Below are 19,884 nucleotides of genomic sequence, written 5' to 3'. Positions count from 1 at the left end.
GGGTGATCCTCATTCATAAAGTGGGTGATGGGGAGGTCTCCCTCAAGGGGGAGCCTAGTACAGGCCATAGTTATTGGTTATAGACGGGGGCCAGTGTTCACTCTCACAAGCAAACGGACTTGAGGCAAGCGGGACAAATCTAGGGGACTCTGTACCCCAATGTCTGTAGCAATCCCACGAGACGGCGGCGTTATGCGCTAGGCTGCTAAGAGGCGCTCCAAAGGAAGGCGTGTGTCCGCCGCATTCACCAAGAACCTCTAGTATAATTGTGTGTGAGCGAGCGTGCACCACAGTGTGTGTGTGGGAGGTGGTAGGAGGTGACCACTCCGTGGAATGATCTTTTTCCTCCTACTTTTTCATGAGTTCTGGGGATCACACTGGAGTTGTTATGCTTGTTCTCGGCGGCCAGTGCCTCAATGGGCAAAGCCTTCTCGCTGGCTGAGCCATTGCCAGGCAACTACTGAGCCTTTATACAGTGCCTGGCGGTTGCTCGGCATTGCTGACAAAGGCAGGATGAGCAGCTACACCTCGCTGGGCTATGCGGTGTATTTTGTGAGTATAAAGGTGCTCCGGGTCACTGAAGCCCCCTGCCCCCGTGGGTTTAGGGACAAAGGACTCCCCCTCTTTTAATTCTCACACTGACCTATGAGTAGATTGTCTCTCATTGCTATACATGGCGGCACTGAAAAACACAGTGGATCACAGCTGGTGAGTGGTGAGGCCCCCCCTTGTCTGACAGGAGCCCCGGCATCTCGGCTGGACATGCCCTCACCCTGAGTCCAGTTCTTTCCTCAGTGATGGGCCTATTTTGGTCTCTTACCCACTGACCACAAAGACTCAGCTCTGGCCTCAGAAATATTTGGAACATTTTATTTAAATGTCTTGTGTTCCCTTTTAACCAACACCAAAAAGAGAAATTAAAAATTTTTTTTCTTTTTTTTCTTTTTTCTTTTTTTGCTATTCCAAACAGGAGAGTCGCTTCAGTGAAGGGTTGGCGAGTCTCTGGAGCTGGGTGGGGAGTGTGTGCGTCCTGTCCGGCTGGGTTGCTCTTCCCAGCCTGGCCACCCTGGGTAGACAGCCAACCCCGGAGGTGGCTTCCTGGGAGTCTCACCCTGAGCAGACCTGGTCTTCCCTCCAGGGAGGGTTGGGTTGAGGGACTGGCTGTGACTATGGGACCCAGTGTTCCAGAGAGAAGGGGTAGGGGAGAGAAGGTCAGATCTGGAATGTTCCATGATGGTTGCAGGGTCTGGAGAGTATATTTGGTAGAAAAATAAGGTGCTTTGGGAATCTGCGCAGTCTGTGCCCTGCCGGCCCAAGAGAGAAACCCACCCTGCTGGCCAAAAGGCAGTGAATAGAGAAACAACGGCAGAGCCAGGAATCTGACCCACGGAGGGTTCCGGGCGGAAGTGAGGCAGGTAGCAAACTTCTGTTCCTGCTCGAGGTTGCCTGGGCCTCCCCCGTGAGTGTGGGCTGCCAGGTGGCAGGCCACAAAGGGAGGGGAGCTGGCTGTCCATTGTGGGCTCCTGTGGGACCTGGGCCCTCAGAACAGGGTGCGTAGGGGGAACAGAGCCAGTGGAAGCAGCAGGGCCCCTGGGGAGGGGCTGCTCGCAGAGCTGGCCCAGGCACAGTGGTCAAGGTTGGCTCCAATGCAGGAGGCATACGCCATGACGTGGGGGATGTAGTTCTGTTCATGGACGCCGTGAAGCAGGTGAGCCATAGGGCCCTTGGCGAAGACCGCCACATCTTCCCCACCGTGGGTCTCGTGCCGCAGGGGGACAGCGGACTGGGCCTGGTAGTTGTTGTGAGCTGTAGGTCAGAAATATCTTTTGAGTGCCTGCCTGAACCTCAGAGCCGTGAGAGAAGTACCCCCTTTTCCTCACCCCCAGACTGGCCTGAAGGACCTTTTACGGGAGAGGAAGCCACAGCTCAGCAAGCAGGGAAAGCATTTCACCAGACACAACCGGCTCCAAACCAAGTCTGCCTCACGCAGGAGAGAGACCACACTCTCAGCCCTTTACAGCGGATTCACCTAATAAAGCACATGTGGTACCGACACAGGCCAGGCACCAAGCTAGGCTTATAACACCCATGGCATCTTCCAGGGTAAAGTCCCCAGCAGGCAAAAGCCTTTCAGTGAAGAAATCATGTGTCCCAGGTCAAAGTTACTAAAGATCAGCAGAGAGCCCAAACTAAGGTTCTGACTCAAATCTGGACTACACCAAGACCACATCAGGCCAGCCTTGAGGGATAAGAGACCCTTCGCCCTCCCAGCCCTGCCTCTGTGGTCTCACCATAATCCACCATGGAGACGTTCTCCCGCTCACCGTCCACCACCTTGTAACCAGGCCCGTTGCCATACAGGATGGCTGTGAAGGGCTTCTTGTCCGTGTCGCTCACCATGGGAGCCAGACCTGCACAGGGAAGGGGCCCAAGGTCACAGTGGGGAACTGGCAGCCTGGTCAGCAACCCCCTAATCAAGCTCCTCCAGGTTGGTGGCTCGATATTTCTTGGTATCCTCCTTAGGAGGCAAAGCTACCTCCACGAAGTCACCATACAAATGCCAGGTAGGCGTTTTCATGCCACCAATTATCTCTTTTCTCCCATGCCACCAATTATCTCTCCCTCCCTCTTTCCCTTCCTCCCTCCCCTGTCTGTCTGTCCATCTCTCTCCTCTCTATCTCTCTCCCCCTCCCTCTCCATCTCTCTGTCTCTATCTATCTCTCTCTCCCTCCTCTCTGTCTCTGTCTCCCCCTCCCTCTCCATCTCTCTTTCTGTCTCTGTCTGTCTCTGTCTTTGTCTCTCTGTCTCTGTCTCTGTCTCTCTCTCTGCTGCCCTACTCTACACACGCACCCACGGCCCTGGTGTTCGGCTCTCCTTTATTCTCCCAGTATCTCTGCCGCCTTCCTCAGTTCTCGTAGGATCCCAGCAGGTGCTACTTTGTGCCTTTCCCACCCCAGGCCTACTCACCGAAGATGGAGTTGCCCCTGGGGGTGTAGCCACCAAACGTGAAAACGTGGGAGTGATCAGCAGTAACCACAGTCAACGTGTCTTTCTGGGAAGTCATGGTGCCAGCCTTTCCGATGGCCTCGTCCATCTCCACGGCCTCATGCAGCGCCTGCTTGGCCTTGCCTTCATGGTGCCCGTGGTCAATCCTGCCTCCTAGGGACATCAAGACAAAGGCCTCCCATAAGGCGACAGGGCCCTCACAGGCCCCAGGACACTGTCATCGGAGTAACATCTCCTTGATAGGGGATGACAGCGACCTTCACCAGGGACTCCCTGTGCCAGGCCCACCTCGGGCATCTCATAGCCAAGCAGCCTTCAGAGGGCAAGCAAGGAGAACGTGGGGGACAGGTCATGTGGGGAGAACAGGGTCACAGAGAAGGGAGAACCACAGGCTCAGAGCCTGGATCTCTCCCACACGCCCCTGTTCTTTGCTCAGCATCCTTAGCTGTTTTAAGGGGTGGCTGAAACCTTCAGCAGAGGAAAAGGGAGGGAAGGGCGGGGGAGCATGCTTGAGTCTCCACTGTGAGCTTGGCACGACAAAGAGGAATCGAGTTTGATTTCAAGACAACCCTGGGCAGTGGGGGTGTCTCTGGTGCAGCGACTGAGGAAGCCTGGGGGAGTGGCATTCCCATGGGAGTACTGGATAGGGGCTCAGGTCCAACCCATTCCAAAGCCCACAGCTTTGTTTCGTCCATGAACATATCCCTATGCCCAGAATGCATGAGGACTTCTCTCTTGCACAAGTCCCCAGTGCTGGGGCAATGTCATAGTGGGTTCCAGAAAGGCCAATGGAAGGTTGAATCCCATAATGCTGGACCCTTGGAGCAGAAATATGCAGTACTTAGCTTTCTGCAGGATGCCACCTAGTGGTCACTCCCAGTTCTGAGGGTCGTGAGCTGGGGCGCCAAGGGGTGCTCCCTCTCCACTAACTTCATTCACCCTCATGGCCAGCCGGCCAGCCAGCCAGGCTTGGCCGGGCGGGCAGGCTGGCCTTCCCTTTGTTGTGGTTGTGGGAGCAGCTGGCCTGGCCCCGTTCACAAAGAGGACCACTCCCAGGGGACCTGTGTTCACCACCACGGGTTCCTGGCGTTTCCTCAGATCAGAGGCCTGCTTGGGGCCAGGCCGAGACCGCTGTGCTGGTGGGAACCCCAGGGCTTGGCAAGAAGGCAGCCTAGCTGGGCAGGAGGCCATTGGCCTCTGGAGGGTGGAGGGGCCTAAGCGGGTAAGTGTATATTGGGGACGTGTGCCTGTGCGTGTGCATGTGTGTGTGTTTGTGTGTGCAGACATGCCCATGTGTCTTCATGGGATAAGATTATGCCTACCTCAGCAGGGCCACCCAAGGGACCACAGAGGGCAAGGGTTGTAGAAATTCTGGAAGATTCTGGAAACTCTGTTACCTCCTATTGTTGGCTTGGCTACATTGTAATTACAATGGTAGCAATGGAAACACTGACGAATAAGGTTAACTCTTTGCTTCCCCAGGGTTTGTGTACTTGCTGGCTACTGGGTGCCGGGTGTGCATGGCTCCACGTGGGTGTGTGCCTAAATGTCTTTTCTCAACCACCTTCCCCCTTTGTTTATTTAGTTTTAAGCTATTTTATTACTTATTTATTGTTTTGTTGTTATTGTTTTGTTTTGAGACAGGATTTCTCCATTGCAGCCTTGGTTGTCCTGGAAATCACTCTGTAGACCAGGCTGGCCTCAAATTCAGAGATCTGCCTCCCGTATGCTGGAATTGAAGGCTTGCACCACCACTGCCTGGTTTAGTTTTATTCTTCTCTCTGTTTGTCTGTTTTTTTTTCTGTCTCTCTTTCTGCCTCTCTATCTCTGTCTCTGTCTCTGTCTCTGTGTGTGTGTGTGTGTGTGTGTGTGTGTGTGTGTGTGTGTGTGTGTGTGTGTGTGTGTGTGTATGTATGTTGGGGTGCCTGCACAGGCCAGAAGGTGTCTGACACCCTAGATTGTATTTTTGGCCAGAAATTTATGCTCAGTATTTTCACCACAATTTTTAACCAGGCTTCAGTGCCCACAGTGTCTCTAGGGCTGGAGTTAAAAGTGGTTGTGAGCTGTCTAACATGGGCGCTGGCAACAGAGCTTGGGTCTTCTGCAAGAGCTGGGTCTTAACTGCGAAGCCATCTCCCCAGCCCCTCCACCCTCGTATTTTTGAGACAGGGTCTCTCACTGAACCTGATGGTTATGGAGTCAGCTGGGCTAGCTGGCATCAAGCCTCAGGGGTCCAGCTGTGTCCACCCCTTCAGTGCCAGATTACATAGAGCCTGACTTTTCCACAAAGGTTCAGGGATCTGAACTCAGGTCCTCGTGCTTGTGTGGCAGGCACCAGGGAGATGACCGAGCCACCTCCCTCAATCCTTAGTCCTTGCTTTATTCTTCTGAGAATGATGAGGCCAAGTCACCACTCTAAGACAGGGGACAAATTTTGCCCTCATTTTACAAAAATGCTTGGTGAAGCTCCCATAGCCATGGATGGTAGCAGGTGGACAAGAACCAATGTCACCTCCCTGGCCTCTGACAGCCACAGAGCACGTGGAACTGTTTTTGTATGGGTGACACTCACAGGCTGGATGGCCCTCTAGAGCTAAGCCTGAGAGAGTCTTCTCAAAGGCAGATGGCTTCTCCTCCGCCAGGAAGCCCTCTCAGATTGGGATGGTAATATAGGTAGTCTCCCCTCCCCTGAATTCTCACTGTCTTTGCTGGGAGAATCCACCACCTCCACTCTTCACCCCCGAAACTGGCAGTTCTCTTTGAACCATTCCATCGCCTAACCCACGCCATGTTTCTGGAAGGTTTGTCTCCGTCACCTCCTACCTTCCACTAGCAAGAAGAAGCCTTTGGGATTCTTTGTCAGGATCCGGAGGGCCACCTCCACCATCTCCGAGAGGGAAGGGTCAGTCAAGTTGTTCCGATTCAACTCATACTGCATGTCCCCGGGCTCAAAGAGACCTGTGAACGTGGGAAGGATATGGGTGCCAAGAGCCCCGAGCCTGCTGTGAAGACCCCAAGGAACCCAGGGTGTCACAGAGGATACAAAACCTCTACACTCAACTTGGAGTAAACCTAGGAGGGGCCTTACCTGGGAGGCTCTGCAGATCCAGCAATGGATTCATAGTTTTTATTCTCCTCACAGCCTACCTCACCAGGAACACGGGGCCTACAGTCCGTTCCACTAGGGGCAAGGGGTCTACAACTCACCCTACCAGAGGCATGGGGTCTACAGCTCACTTCAGCAAGGGCACGGAGGCCTAGAGCCCACCTCATCAGGAGCATGGGGACTACAGGCCACCTTACCAGGGGCACAGGGCCCAACTCACAGAGGAGGAGAAGGGGGAGGAGGAGGAGGGGAGGGGAAGGAGGAGGGGAAGGGAAAGAGGAGGGAGGAGGGGAAGGGGGCGGCGGCTGCAAAGGGCCCAACAACTTGCTGTTTTCAGCAGGTGAAAGGGCAGATCTGCGACTCAAACGCAAGAGGCAGTGGACTCTGGACTGGGCTCAGTGGGGGCAACAGGAGCACGTGCATATTTATAGGTAAGGTCTGAGGGCACAGTGGCTTGTGCAGTGAAGCGGCAGAAACACAGGGGTCATTGTCTCTTAAGCTCTCTGCCCTCAGTTTACTCCCACGAGAGCCATCCCTCACCTGTCACCATGCAACGGCCAAAAAGCAGCTCCAGGGAGCCCAGTGCAGCCTCTGTGCCACGCCACCTCGCACCAGCGGGAGCTGACCTCCAAGATGGTGCAAGCCACTAGGCTCCAGAGTGCCCACTCTTTTTGGTGGCCCCTACTCTCTAGGGAACAGGGGTTACCCCAAGGACCAGCAGAAGCTGCCCAGCTGCTTTTGCCCTGGTGTGCTGTGTGCTCTCCCTTCTCTTGGGTTTTTGAATGCCAACTGGGGCTCGTCTCCCGCACAGCTTAACTCCACAAACCAAGCCTTTCCTCCCTCTGCACCCTGGAAGGCCTTGCAATTGGAGAGTATCTCCTACTACTGCAACCGTGGGCTTGCCGCCTTCTCTACTTACCTAAGAGGTAGTCCACCCTGGAGGGGTCAAGGGCCAGCAGTTCAGTGCGGTTCCAGACATAGTGGGAGTGCTAGGGGGTGGGGTGGGAGGGGTTGCGTCAGCACAGGCCTGAAAAGCTGAGGAAAAGCCCCAGCTGGCCTCAGAGTCAGGGTGGTTCAGTTCCCCTGCATCATTTAACATCCTGCCCTGAGCTCCTATGGTGTCTGTACTCAAGAAACGACAGAGATTATTGGATACAACCCAGGCATATGTGGATCCTGGGGACTGATCAAGGAGAGCTTCCTAGTGGAGGGGACACCCTTTTGGAGGTCCAGAAGGCAAAGCAGGAACTGATCCATCTGGGATCAGGGAATTGCTTTCCCCATAAGGGTGTCATAGGGTAGGTCACAGAAAGTTTGAATGCCTACAGAGGGAAGGAGTGGTGTTTGGACGTCTCTGGAGAGCCAGGAGGGACTGAGGTCTGTGCCTTGGGAATCCCATCTGGGAGGGGAAATAAAGGAGACACTGCCTCCCGCAGAACATAGAATGAGACAGCCTGGATTGTGGGCCCAGTACTGTGGGGAATTTGCTGTGTGTTTTCAAGACAGCTCTTGCTTTCTCTAGGCAGTGGCTTTGGGGGTGGTTTTTTCCAATCCTTTAGGTTGCTCTGGGGGAGGGGGGAGGAGGAAATGAAGACTTAAGCTTGGGTCCCCAGGGCCCTGCTGTGTCATCCAACACTCACAGCAGTCTCTTAAGACTGTCCCCACTTCACAGATGAGGACACGGAGGCATACGCACACCAGGGTTACTGAGAGCCACTTCTAGCTCCTTTATCGATGCCCGAATCTGGGATCTGACAGTGACTCCTACTGGGTAGGGCTCATGGCAGTAGGTACAGGCCCCTGCCTGTGCCAGGAGTCTACACAGAGTCCCCAGGGAAGAAGGATGGCTTGCTGGTCCTGATCGTGACATCCAAGACCAGGAGGATGTCTCTTTGGTTTGCCTATCCAAGCTGCCCCAGGAGGGGAAAAGAGAACAGAGTCCCTCACTCCCACAACCCCTACACAGCCATGGGGCTGTCCCCAGCCCTGCCCACTTTACTCTTAGCTCAGCCTCTTATGCCAGCGAGCCTCCCTGGGGACCCCATGGAACCCTGAGAAACCCAACCCCAGAGTGACATCAAAGTGGCTGCCAGGCTGCTCCCCACTGTCTTCAGGCCTGACCACAGTCATTTCCAGACCCAGCTGCTCGGCTGGCCCACAGCGGCAGATTTAAAGGGCCAGAGGCCTCTCGGAGGACCCAGAGCCTGGCATAACCCTGTCCCAGACTCCCTCTCCTTCCACGGGGGCCCTGGCCCAGGGCATGTACTCCGTGGGCTTTACACCCACAGCCCCAGCCAGCCACTTTTACAGAGCCGTGTTCTCCCATATCTGCTCAGCGCTGCATGCCCACGCCCTCCCATTTCTCCCGGGCTTCTGTTGTAGCCCTTCTGCTTGCCTCCAGATCCCAACTTCCTGCCATCCAGGCACATGACATCCCCTGTGTTAGGTGCCCAGCCTGTCTGGGGTCCATCCAGGTGACTCCCTGACCCTGTCATCATCCCCCTTGGTGCCGCCCATCCTACAGGGAGCAGGGGTGTCTTGTCAGTCACAGGGCTGTGCAGTAGAGCAAACAAAGGAACTTCTGCACTCTCACTGGCAGAGAACATTCTATACATGGATGGGGGATCCCAAGGTCCATGGTCCCACAGCTGAGCCCACCCGCAGCCGTAGGTTTACCTTGTGTCTAGGTTTGAAGCTCTTCCAAATGCTGATGAGGTCCAGGCCATCCAGCCTGGTGCCCCTGGCCTTCTCATCCAGTTCATATTCCACATCAGTTCTGTTCTTGGGGTACATGTACTTCCGGCCGCCACCCATGATCACCTGAGGGACAAAGGAACCATCACACCCAGGGTTCTAAATTGTCCGGGAGCCCCAGGGGTTCCAGCTTGGAAAGCAGACACCAGAGTCTGGGTCTCCACAGTCGTCTGTGGACGACTGCCCAGCTGGGTAAGGCCTGGGCCTTATTCCCTCAGCCTCTCTTTGCTCAGAATGGAGAGATAAAATCGCTGACCTAGCAGGACTGTGGTCTGGGGCTTCTGGGTGGAATATTAGTGTTCCTGAGTAGCTAACATCCCCTACCCCCGAAGGAAAGCTTATTAGCTGCGTGTCGGGCTCTGAGCCAGTAAGACAGATTAACTCACTCAATCTCCTAGCCAAGGTGCCAGGGAAGCGGTTTGCATTTTCTCCCTATAGACACAGAGAAGTCATTTCTCGCCCCTCAGCTGCACAGAAGTGTATGGCACCAATAAGATTCAAACCCAGAAGGCACTGCTCCTCTACCAGAAGCCCCCCAAGTGCTCTGCTGTTTGTGTGAAGCCAAGGATGGAGACTCCGGGAGTGTCTTCTCCCACAGTGAGTGGCCTCGGCCAGGGAGGTCTCGGGGCAGCCCAGCCGGGAACCAGTCCACTGCCTGGGCAAACACGGGCCGCCTCACGTCTGTGAAATTCCTGCCAGGCTAATTTTATCCACTGTGGCTGGCATGCGAGGGCGGACGGATGGACGCGGGGTTGTTTGTTTTCCTAGGGAATCCATGTTTGAAGTCCTAACTATTTTTAAAGTAGGGGCCAAGAACATAACAGCCACAGCCCATGGTGACCACCATACTGTGTCCCTCTGTCACCGTGGGCACCAGCCCATCTTGCTGCCCCTGACTGACACCTGAGATCCAACGTCTCCAGATGGGGCAAAGTTCTCTCTCTCTTCTATTTCCCATGACAAAACCAGAGTTCTAGGGGATAAGGAGAGAGATCTGGCCATGGATGTGGGTCAACCATGGGTACCCAGGAAGGCCAAGGACACTGAAATAAAGAGCTGACTCTACTATTCGGCAACCAAGGGTGTATTTCTTTGATCTTACAGGACCTCAGTTTCCTAGTCTGTAAAGTGGGAATGACGAGCCAGAGAATAAAGGCAGTCATGCAGTGTTGCCATGGTCTCTACTATGGAAGGTGTCCCTCCAGAAGGGAACAATGAAGCCGGACAGGAGGGGAGGGTCCTACTCCCACCCTGTGGCGAGGAGCTTGAATGGTTCAGACTGGGTCTGGGAGAAAGGACTCCAGGTCACTGGCGCCTTCTCCTGTTCCCACAGAACCTGACCCCTTGGCATTTTCAGAGTGGAACTGAAGCCCCCAATCTTCCTGCCCGGATCGCATGGTTCCCAGCCCGGCAGGGACTTCACACGGGCTCATTAAACCTCCAAATAACAGACTTGCTGTTTGCCTTTGGGGTTTGGGTTTGCCTCTCTCTCTCTCTCTCTCTCTCTCTCTCTCTCTCTCTCTCTCTCTCTCTCTAAAGCGGAACATATTTATTTTCAGAGTGGACACCGGGGTTTTTGATTCATGGACGGTCTGGGGAGTTTTTGGGTAGCGGTGACAGGGGCAAATGCAGCTGGGGAGTAAGGGTAGAGGGGCTTTAGGAAGTCCCCAGCCATTCCTTGGCTCGTGCCCTCATGGCTCTAGGAGACCCCAGCCCCACTCACTGTCTCCAAAGCTTTTGTCCCAAAGTGCCTCTCCCTGCCTCAGCCGCTCCTACCCCAGCTGACTATAGAGTTACTGTAATCACCTCGCATGCTCCCCCCACGAATACACACCCCTCAAGGTAGGACCAGTGTTCTCCACATGATCTCATCTTGGCCTCCCGCAGCCTGTGGGTGGGGCCCAGGGGTGGGAAATGGAAGGATGGAGGGGGAGGGGGATCGCTGCCTGGAAGGTGGAGATAAAGCCAGGGGGTGGTGTGTTGTGTTCCAGGTGGCTCTTACCTAAGAGGAGTCAACAGGACCAGTGTCCTGAAAGCAGCTCTGTCACCTGCTACTTGTAAAAGAGCCTTGGGGGCTTGAGACACTGAGCAGAGAGAGAGGGCTGGGAGCTTTTTCTCTGAGGCTCACTGGGCCCATACTTCAGGCTCAGGGGTTCTAAGTCATGGTCAACCCTCATAGCTGAGAAAGAACAATTCAGAAATTCTCCCCAAGAGCTGAGGGCCTGCAAGTAAGAACCTGCTTGGGTGTTGATGTCTGAGCACCAAGGACAGGTGGCTTTACACATCAAGCTGTTATTTGAGCACTCCCGGGGGCCAGGCTCAGTGCCAAACTCAACTGGGATTTTCTTACTTAGTTCTTCCAGTGAGCTGTTGGAGCGGGTCCAGTGGGCAGAAGGGTTGTCCAAGAGGAGGTTCAGAGAGGTTAAGTAACAGCCCAAGGTCACACAGCTAGCCAAAGGCAGAGTATGGATGGGAAAGGCATAAGATGCTCTGGCTGGGGGTTGGACATTTAGCTCTGTGGTAGGCATGTGCCACCTGCCTGGGTCATCCCCTAAGGCCCTACGGTGGTCCCCAGCTCGAAAAAAAAAAAAGAACCAAAAAAAAAAAAAAAAAAAAAAAGATGCTCTGGCTGTTTTCTGGACATGTCGTGTCTGTGTGCATGTGTGTGTGTGTGCATGTGTGTGTGTATGTCCGTGTATGTGTGTATGTGTGTGTCTTGTGTGTGTGTGTGTGTGTGTGTGTGTGTGGGTGTATATGTTTGGTATGTATGTGTGTATGTGTGTGTGGTGTGTGTATGTGTGTGTGTGCGTGTGTGTGTGTGTATGTGTGTATGTATGTGTGTGTGTGTGTGTGTGTGTGTGTGTGTGTGTGTGTGTGTGTGTGTATGTGTGTGTGTGTGTGTGTGTGTGTGTGTGTGTGTATGTGTGTGTGTATGTGTGTGTGCGTGTGTGTGTGTATGTGTGTGTGTGTGTGTGTGTGTGTGTGTGTGTCAGTGATAGTGTGAGCAGGGGTGCACCATCAGGTTCTAATTTATGGAGTAATCCTTGTGCACTCCAGGCATGGCAGCCACACGAGAGTTCACCTCAGCCCCACCGCAGAGAAACCTTACAGTGGCTGCCTGTCCCAACCACAAATCCCTTAATGCGTTGGGAGCTCTCCCAGGTATGTGGGGTGCCCAAGCCTTTCCCAGGCCATCCTGGGGCTGAGGCCCCCACCGGCACCTCCCTGTCCCCCACCCCGTTGCGTCCTGTGCCTGCTGCTCCACTCACATCGATGTCCTTGATGTTGTGCATTAGCTGATAGGCGATGTCCTTGCAGCCCTGGCTCAGGGCCTCTGGCGGCATCTCGTTGTCCGAGTACCAGTCCCGATCGGCCGAGTGCGCATAGGCTGCACTGGGAGTGGCGTGGTTCACCCGAGTGGTGGTCACGATGCCCACGGACTTCCCTGAAGTGCGGGACAGGAGAGGTTAGCACCCCTTGTAGATAAGGTTGTCCCTACAGACTTCCCTCTCCCCCACCGCCCCCCGCCATAGATAGTCTCCCGTCAGTTTCTCTGGTTATCGGGGCCTCAGTTTCCCTGATTTACGTGAAGGCAGATGTAGGCTGGGGTCCTCTCCTCCTTCTATGACTTGCAGAGCTCATGCCTATAGGAAGACCTAGGTGGCCCCCAAGGGACGTCAGACAGAGAGCAGGGCTTTGTCCACCTGCCTTCAAAGTCCCTGAGACAGAAGGAAGGAGTGTTGGGGATTGGTTCTAATGCTTTGAATTAATCCGGCTCCCCCCAAATCGGGAATCTACGTATCCAAATGCTGAAGGTCCCTGTCCCCAATTGGTTTTTGATCGATCAATAAAGAGGCAGATAGACTGAGGCAGGACTTGTGGAATTTGCGTGGACTAGAGACTGGGAGGTATGAGGAGGAGAATTACCATGTCTCTGAGGGAGACGGATAAGATTTAGAGCTGCAGAAGAAAGTTCATCCAAAACGTAGGTGGGAAGGGGGAGCCACCCTATGGGAGGGGCTGCCTAGAAGGTAACAGGGCAGCCAAGATGAAACCTAGATTTAGAAGGGATTGAGCCACGCGTACTGGAGGGCAATGTATGCTAGCCAGGTGGAGGATTAGAACTGCCCAGCCTTTGAGCTAGTCAAGGCATATTTAAAATTAACCAGTATGTGCGTGTGTGTGTGTTTGTGTGTGTGTGTGTGTGTTCTTTTATTTGAGAATCTAGATAGCTACTAGGCAGGTACGTGCATATAACCGATTGGGAGCACAGAGCGGTTAACCATGGAGTATCACACCCTGAGCCTCTGCAGGTTGGCCCTGGCTTGGTCCTTTGACCTCCTCTCAAAACCCCGCATGGGCTTCATGTCATGCAGTCTGGAGTGAAGTGCACAGACCCAGGCGCTCCGTGCAGACTCCTCCGTTCAGGAGGAGTCCCCTGGCTCCTCAGCCAGACTCCACCCAACCACGCATGAAAGAGGAGACTGCGATCCAGACAGTCACAGACTCAGCCTGCGATGGCTCACCAGCATCCTTGGCCCAGCGCAGGATGGACGTGACCTCGTTCCCCTGAGTGGTGTTGCAGCGCGTGCGCTCAGTGGCCGCGCTCACTCCCACGGTGCCCTCGTTGGCCTTCACGCCACACAAGTAGGCAGTGGCAGTGCCCGCGCTGTCGGGGACCTGAGCGTTGGTGTTGTACGTCTGCAATGGGAGCGAGAGTCAGGGGGTGAGCACCCACCATGGCAACCCTACCTCCATTTCCATCTGAGGGACACCCACTGACCATGGAGGGCTCCCAGAACCGCAAGGTCACCTGACTAAGCTGTCTGCTTCCTATGCCTTGGCAGAACTCAGGGTTTCTCTCCTAGTATTGGGACTATGGAACCAGGAAGGGTGGGGCAAGCAGGTAAGTCTGGCAGAGGGAGAAGAACGTATGTCCCTGAGGGGAGGGGAGAGTGGGCCTGTCTTCTCTGTTGCCCCTACAAACGGTCATCACTATGTCCAGGGAAATCCTCTAGGCAGGCCTACCTCCCTGGCCCCCATGAGCCTGAGAGCTCACCAGAGGTCCAGAAACTACAGCCTTCCCCTAGAAAAGGCAGGAACCTGACTTTGGGTGGCTAGGAGGTGCTTGTTACATGCGTGTGCACGCACGCACACACACACACACACACACACACACACACACTCACACAGCACGCAGGGTGTTGAATGATTCACACTGGGAATCTAACCTGGGAAGTGTGAACTACGCCCACTCTGTTTACAGAAAACACAAGATCAGACATAAGCAATCAATGGTGGCTATCGGTGGCTGCTGTCAGTGGAGGAAGAGACAAAGACAGGACACGGCTGTCGCCAGCTCAGGGGACAGCCAGTCCATGGGCAGTTACAGCAGTCAGGCGCTGGCTACACAGGCATCACCAGCTTGGGAAAGGTTCACATTGCACTGTGAGCACTTTTTCCTCAGTATGTCATACACACGAGAGGTTCTACATGGATGAACTAAAAGCCGTCAGAAACCTTGGGAACGGCTGCTTTTGTCCTGGTTTCACGGTGGGACCATGGGACCCAGGAGGCCTGATGACCTTGCTATGATTCACCAGGTCGAGAGTGGACCTGGGACAGAACTCACCTTGGAGAGAGCCACAAAGGGGAACTTGTCCATCTCCAGCCGTGTCTCCTCGCCCGTGTTGTGGTGTAGCTGGCCCTTAAGGATGCGGGCAGCTGTCACTGTGGAGACGCCCATACCTGTTGGGTGGGGGAGGAACGGACAGAGAACTCAGATTCTCAGGCCCTTTAATCAGCTTTCTCAGGCTCCCAGAGCTCTTCCCAGAGCCAGGGCAGTGGGCAGAAGGACATGAAGTGTCACCGGACGGTCTCTCTGTCCTTCCATACTCTCAGGGTGACAGGTTGGTCCCTTTCTCCTAATCTATCTCTTGGAACCCTCTTCCACAAGGTCCTTCACCTGACACCAGGATTCACACTTTCCAGCTCCCCATTGCCTCAGGTTCCAAAGACCCCACTCTTAAGGCTGCCTGCTCCCCCATTCCTAGCCTCACTGCCCCCAGACCCCCTATTCCCAGCCTCACTGCTCCCTCGCCTCTCGATTCCCAGCCTCTCTGCCCCAGCCCCAATTCCCAGCCTCACTGTCCCAGATCCCACTCCCAGCATCCCTGCCCTCAGCCCCCTGAATCCTAGCCTCACTGCCCCCAAAGTCCATTCCCAGCCTCCCTGCCCTCGGCCCCCCGAATCCTAGCCTCACCATCTCCCAGGAACATGATGATGTTCTTGGCCACATTGGTGTTGAGTTTTTGGAGTTTCAGGGCATTTTTCAAGGTCTCTTGGGCTTGCTGTCGCCAGTAACCGGGGTCTTTCTCTTTCTCTGCAGAGACAGATGATTATCTGGCAAGGCAGGGAATGGTATACCCATCCCCAGGATTAGACACCCCAGCAGCTCATTGCTGGGGCACTGAGATGATCTACACATGGAGGACAGAGTGAAGGCTTGTGAAGAGGTTCCAGGCAAATGCTGGAAGCCACCGTGAGGACACTGGCATCTTCGCGCATGGCAGTGTTCGAGGAAACCCAAGGCCAGAGACACCAAGTGACTCTCCCCAAGACACAGAGTGTGAACAGACTCAGACTTTGACAGAGACAGACTTCCCTGCAAAACCCACACTTGCCCTTCTCCAGCAAGCCATTGCCAGCAAGCCATTGCCAGCAAGCGGTTAGCAGGGAAATCTTTAATCTCGGCACAGACGTCCCTAGTGGTATCCAGCAACATCACCGGTAAACTCTGTCTGGCTTATTCATTACAGCAGGTTCAGCAGGCGAGCGGTTTCCTGGGGAGAACCCTGTGGACGGAGCTGGAAAGCAAGCCTAGCCCTTGGCTGAATGCCTTACACAAGGCGCCCTTGTTGGGGTAGCAGGGAAGGAATGGGCTGGGGCTCCATCACCACCCCTCACTCTAACACTCACTGTCCCCACTTAGGCCAGCATCTCAGAGTTTGGGGATACAATAAGACCTACAGTTCTTCCTATTCCTCCTTCCCTCTGTCTCTCATAGTAATCAATCCATAGCCTTGATACCCTGGGCAAATCACTTCCCCAAGCCTTAGTTTCCTCACCTGTCAAATGGGTGTTTTTGAGGACTACACTAACTCCGGAAGTGACCGGATTCAAAGAGAGGGCCCAAAGATGCCCTTTCACCTTTTTACATCCCCGTATTCCAAGGAGATCGCTAGGGTTCCATCTCTGGAGCTGGTGAAGGGTCTCCACTGTTTTATAAGGCTTCCTCTCTGTGGTTCCCTGGCCCCACTAGACCCTCCCACAGAACTGGAAGCCCAAGGTTGAAGGCTCCCTGTGGATGCCTCCTTCAAAGCCTCTCTCTTCAGTCAGGATGAGGTAGAGACAGAGGTCAGAAGAGGTGAAGCCTCCAGTCCAAGGACACAATGTATGTCTGAGGCCAGAGATAAGGTCACACGCTCTGGCCTGTCCCGATATACACTTGCCCCTCAGGAGAAGTCTCTTGGTCCAGGCATGGAACCCTGCCTGTGTGCCAAGAGTTCTGAGCACCCTAAGCTGTGACTTCTCAGCCACCTCGTGGGAGGGGCCTCACTTTCTTCTAGCAGGAAGGGAAGAGAGAGAAAAATGAGCTTTACTTGAATGAGGACATTCAAGCCACCAAGCAATGGCTACTACACACAGCCGAGGGAGGGGGACTACACTCCACCTCAAGTCTTGGGCCTGCCAGGCCTCCAGCCCTCTTCTCCTGCATCCTGCACCCCAAAAACTTGCTGCTGTCTTCACCTCTAAGCTCCAGGCCCCCTCTTTTAGAAGCGTCTTCTGGAACCCTTTGTTTCAGACCTCACAGTAGAGCCTGCACCTCCCAGGGGAGGCTGGAGGCCTGGGCCTTGCTGTCCACCCCTGTGCACTGGGTAAGTTCTTTGTCCTAGTTTCTGGCCTAGGTGACTAGAAGGGGGAACTGGTGACAGAGGCCATAAAGCTGTAACAGACCCACTTGGATTTTAAGACAGGGTCTCTCATTGGATCTGGAGTTCACTGACTTGGCTATGCTAAATGACAAACCCCAGGAACCCTCCAGTCCCATAGGCCTGGGATTATAAGAATATGCCCCTACAAGTAGCTTTTTCACAAACCCAGATCCTTGCCAACTGAGCCCTCGAATCCTCAGCCCCTGGGTCAATGGTTTAAATCACTGGTTCTGTAAACCTGGCTGGTCCTCACCTCTCCCCTGCACACACCAGAATGCCCTGGGTCACAGAGCATTTACGTGAGTGCCACTTGGGGGTTGAAGAACTTCAGCCCGTTCTAACCACATGCCCATTACCACAGCAGTCAGGCAGACACCGGGCCTGACTGACGCCAGTCTGCCCCATGTCCACGATCTTTCTCAATACCCGTCCCGCCGCCATTGTAACTGGTCTCTCTGCTAGATAGGGAATCCGATGAGGACTCCGTAGTCTGTTTCTAAGAAGGGTTGAGTCAGTACCAAGCCGACCTCCTTACCAGAGAGCTGGCAATATTAAGCAATGATGGTTTGGATGACTTGATACCAGGAGACCATTATTTCAGGGGAAAAACGGCAGGGACGGATGCCCAGGATGTGACATTATGTCCTAAGGTACTGATTAGAACCTATTACATGAATCCACTCCCATGGTTCCAGAACATGCTGAATGACACTTGGCATCAGGATGGGGTTCCTGGGAAGGGCACTGAGGAGCTGGCCTGTCCTGTGCCTAGGAATATCCCTTGATCTGAGCAGTGGTTTCACAAACATATGTGTGTGTATGTATACATACATACATACATATATATATACATACATACATATATACATACATACATACACATACATACATTATATATCCGAGACATCTAAGATTTGTGCTCTTTATTCTGAGTTATAATTAATTATAAGAACCAGGCAGTGTAACAACATAACATTCTCCTTGGAGGGTTTCTAGAACACAGCCAATGAGGTGGCTCGTGGGGCAAAGGCGCTTACCGAGACGCTATTTGATCCGAGTCTGATGTCTGCGACCCATAAAGTAGAAGCCGAGAACTGACCCATACATGATCTTCCCATGAGAACACACAAGGGCCCATGCGTGCACACACGCACACAGTAATCAAAATTTATTTTAAGTGGCTAGAAGGAGAACTGAGAATTGAATTGTTAGGTGTTTGTGGATAGTTCTCATCTGTTGCTTTGAAACAAAGAATACGGTTGCTTTTCTGCCTGTACGTATGTCTGGGTATCACATGTGTGTCTGGTGCCCTATATGTGCCATGTAGATGCTGGAGGCTAAATCTGCATCCTTTGGAACAGCCGGTAATCTTAACCCCTGAGCCGCCTTCCCAGCCCTAACTGGTTTTGTTGTTGTTGTTGTTGTTGTTGTTTTGCTTTTGTTTTTGTTTTTGTTTTGTTTTGGGCTGGGTTTTGTTTCTCTCTTCCGTTTCTGTCTCAGGTTCATCTCTCACATCTGAGTGGACTGTGGGTGCTGAGAGACAGGAACTCTGTCCAGATGAACCTGGATTCCCATGGGCAGGCCTCGTTGGACCCCGGAGAACAGGCTGGCCTGAGACTCTCACCACCGTTGGAGCAAACGCTCTGCCTATCTCCTCTGTTAAAATAAGAGACTCCTCTAAGGCGGGGGGAGCAACGTTCTGTGCGCTTGGACTTCAGTCAGATACTGAATCAGTCTCTGTACTCCCTCCATGGCTCCAAAGAGGAGGGGTGTTATCTCCCAGGCAGACAGAGAAACTGAGGCTCATGGAGGGAAAGACATTCAGTCGCATGATGGCTGGAGCCAAGGAGGGCTCCTGTTGCTGACTCAGGATACAAAAGCCCCAGGAAAGATCAGGGCTAAAAGTGTTTGCTATGAGAGCAAGGTGACACGAGTTCAGGTCCCCAGGGTCATGCACCTGTAGCCCCAGTGTTGGGGAACCGAGACAAGAGAGATCCTGGGGCTTGTTAGCCAGTCAGTTTAGTTAAAAAGGTGAGCTCCAGGTTCAGTGAGAGACCCCATCTCAGAAATAAGGTGGAGGGCTGGAGAGGTGGCTCAGTGGTTAGCAGTACCGACTGCTCTTCTAGAGGACCCCAGTCCCACACGGCGGCTCACAACTGTCTGTATCTCCAGTCCTAGGAGACCCAATGCCCTGTCTCTTCTGGTTCCCCTGGTCACTGCATGCACTTGGCACACACAGATATACGTGCAGGGGAAAAAAAGAAGTGCCGAGAAAGATATACAACTAAGGGGCTGGAGAGATGGCTCAGTGGTTAAGAGCACCGACTGTTCTTCCCAAGGTCCTGAGTTCAAATCCCAGCAACCACATGGTGGCTCACAACCATCTGTAATGAGATCTGATGCCCTCTTCTGGTGTGTCTGAAGACAGCTACAGTGTACTCATCTATAATAAATAAATAAAAAAAAAAAGATATGTGACTAAAACCAGGCCCTACCCTCAAGAAGAGGAGTGGAAGCTCCCACAAGGACTTACGAGGAGAATCGTGGTAAGGGGTAAGCAAGGATAACTGTAGAAGAACTCTGGGGTGTCAGGGCAGATGCAGGTCTAGCTGAAGCTAATGGGACGTGTGTGGTTTTGAAGCAAGAGATAGAAGGGGAGAGACAGCCCGAGATTAGCTGGAGGTTTGAGTTTAGAGTATATCAACCATTGGTACAAGAACTCGTCTAGAATTAGTGGATGACCTGAGGTGTAAAAAGCGTTAAACAGGGGCTGGGGATTTAGCTCAGTGGTAGAGCGCTTGCTTAGCAAGCTCAAGGTCCTGGGTTCGGTCCTCAACTCCAAAAAAAAAGAAAAAAAATCATTAAACAAAGTAAAACATTGTAGAAATGCTTCCGGTGGGTAAAACAAAGAAATTCCCCATAGAAACACGGACCAGCAGTTAAGAATGTGTCTCTTACCAGAGACCAGAGCTGGGTCCCAGCACCCATGTGGGGTGGCTTACAACAGCCTTTAACTCCAGCTCC

At 53.5% G+C, this 19,884-nt stretch overlaps 1 protein-coding gene across 1 annotated transcript in view; it reads right to left on the bottom strand.

Moving 5' to 3' along the window:
- Positions 1-854: 854 nt before the first annotated feature.
- Positions 855-19,884, bottom strand: part of Alpl (alkaline phosphatase, biomineralization associated) — a 54,574-nt gene continuing 35,544 nt past the window's right edge. The window contains exons 3-12 of the mRNA XM_032895843.1: positions 15,129-15,248; positions 14,499-14,614; positions 13,393-13,567; positions 12,136-12,311; positions 8,789-8,932; positions 7,032-7,101; positions 5,830-5,964; positions 2,968-3,159; positions 2,292-2,411; positions 855-1,806 (exon numbers count right to left, since the gene is read on the bottom strand). Coding sequence (XP_032751734.1) covers positions 1,541-1,806; positions 2,292-2,411; positions 2,968-3,159; positions 5,830-5,964; positions 7,032-7,101; positions 8,789-8,932; positions 12,136-12,311; positions 13,393-13,567; positions 14,499-14,614; positions 15,129-15,248 — 1,514 coding nt within the window. The 3' untranslated portion in view covers positions 855-1,540. The remainder of the gene's footprint in view (positions 1,807-2,291; positions 2,412-2,967; positions 3,160-5,829; positions 5,965-7,031; positions 7,102-8,788; positions 8,933-12,135; positions 12,312-13,392; positions 13,568-14,498; positions 14,615-15,128; positions 15,249-19,884) is intronic.

This window comes from Rattus rattus, chromosome 1, assembly GCF_011064425.1.
Source record: "Rattus rattus isolate New Zealand chromosome 1, Rrattus_CSIRO_v1, whole genome shotgun sequence".
Classification (NCBI taxonomy): domain Eukaryota; kingdom Metazoa; phylum Chordata; class Mammalia; order Rodentia; family Muridae; genus Rattus; species Rattus rattus.
This window is presented reverse-complemented; position numbering and strand designations above follow the sequence as displayed.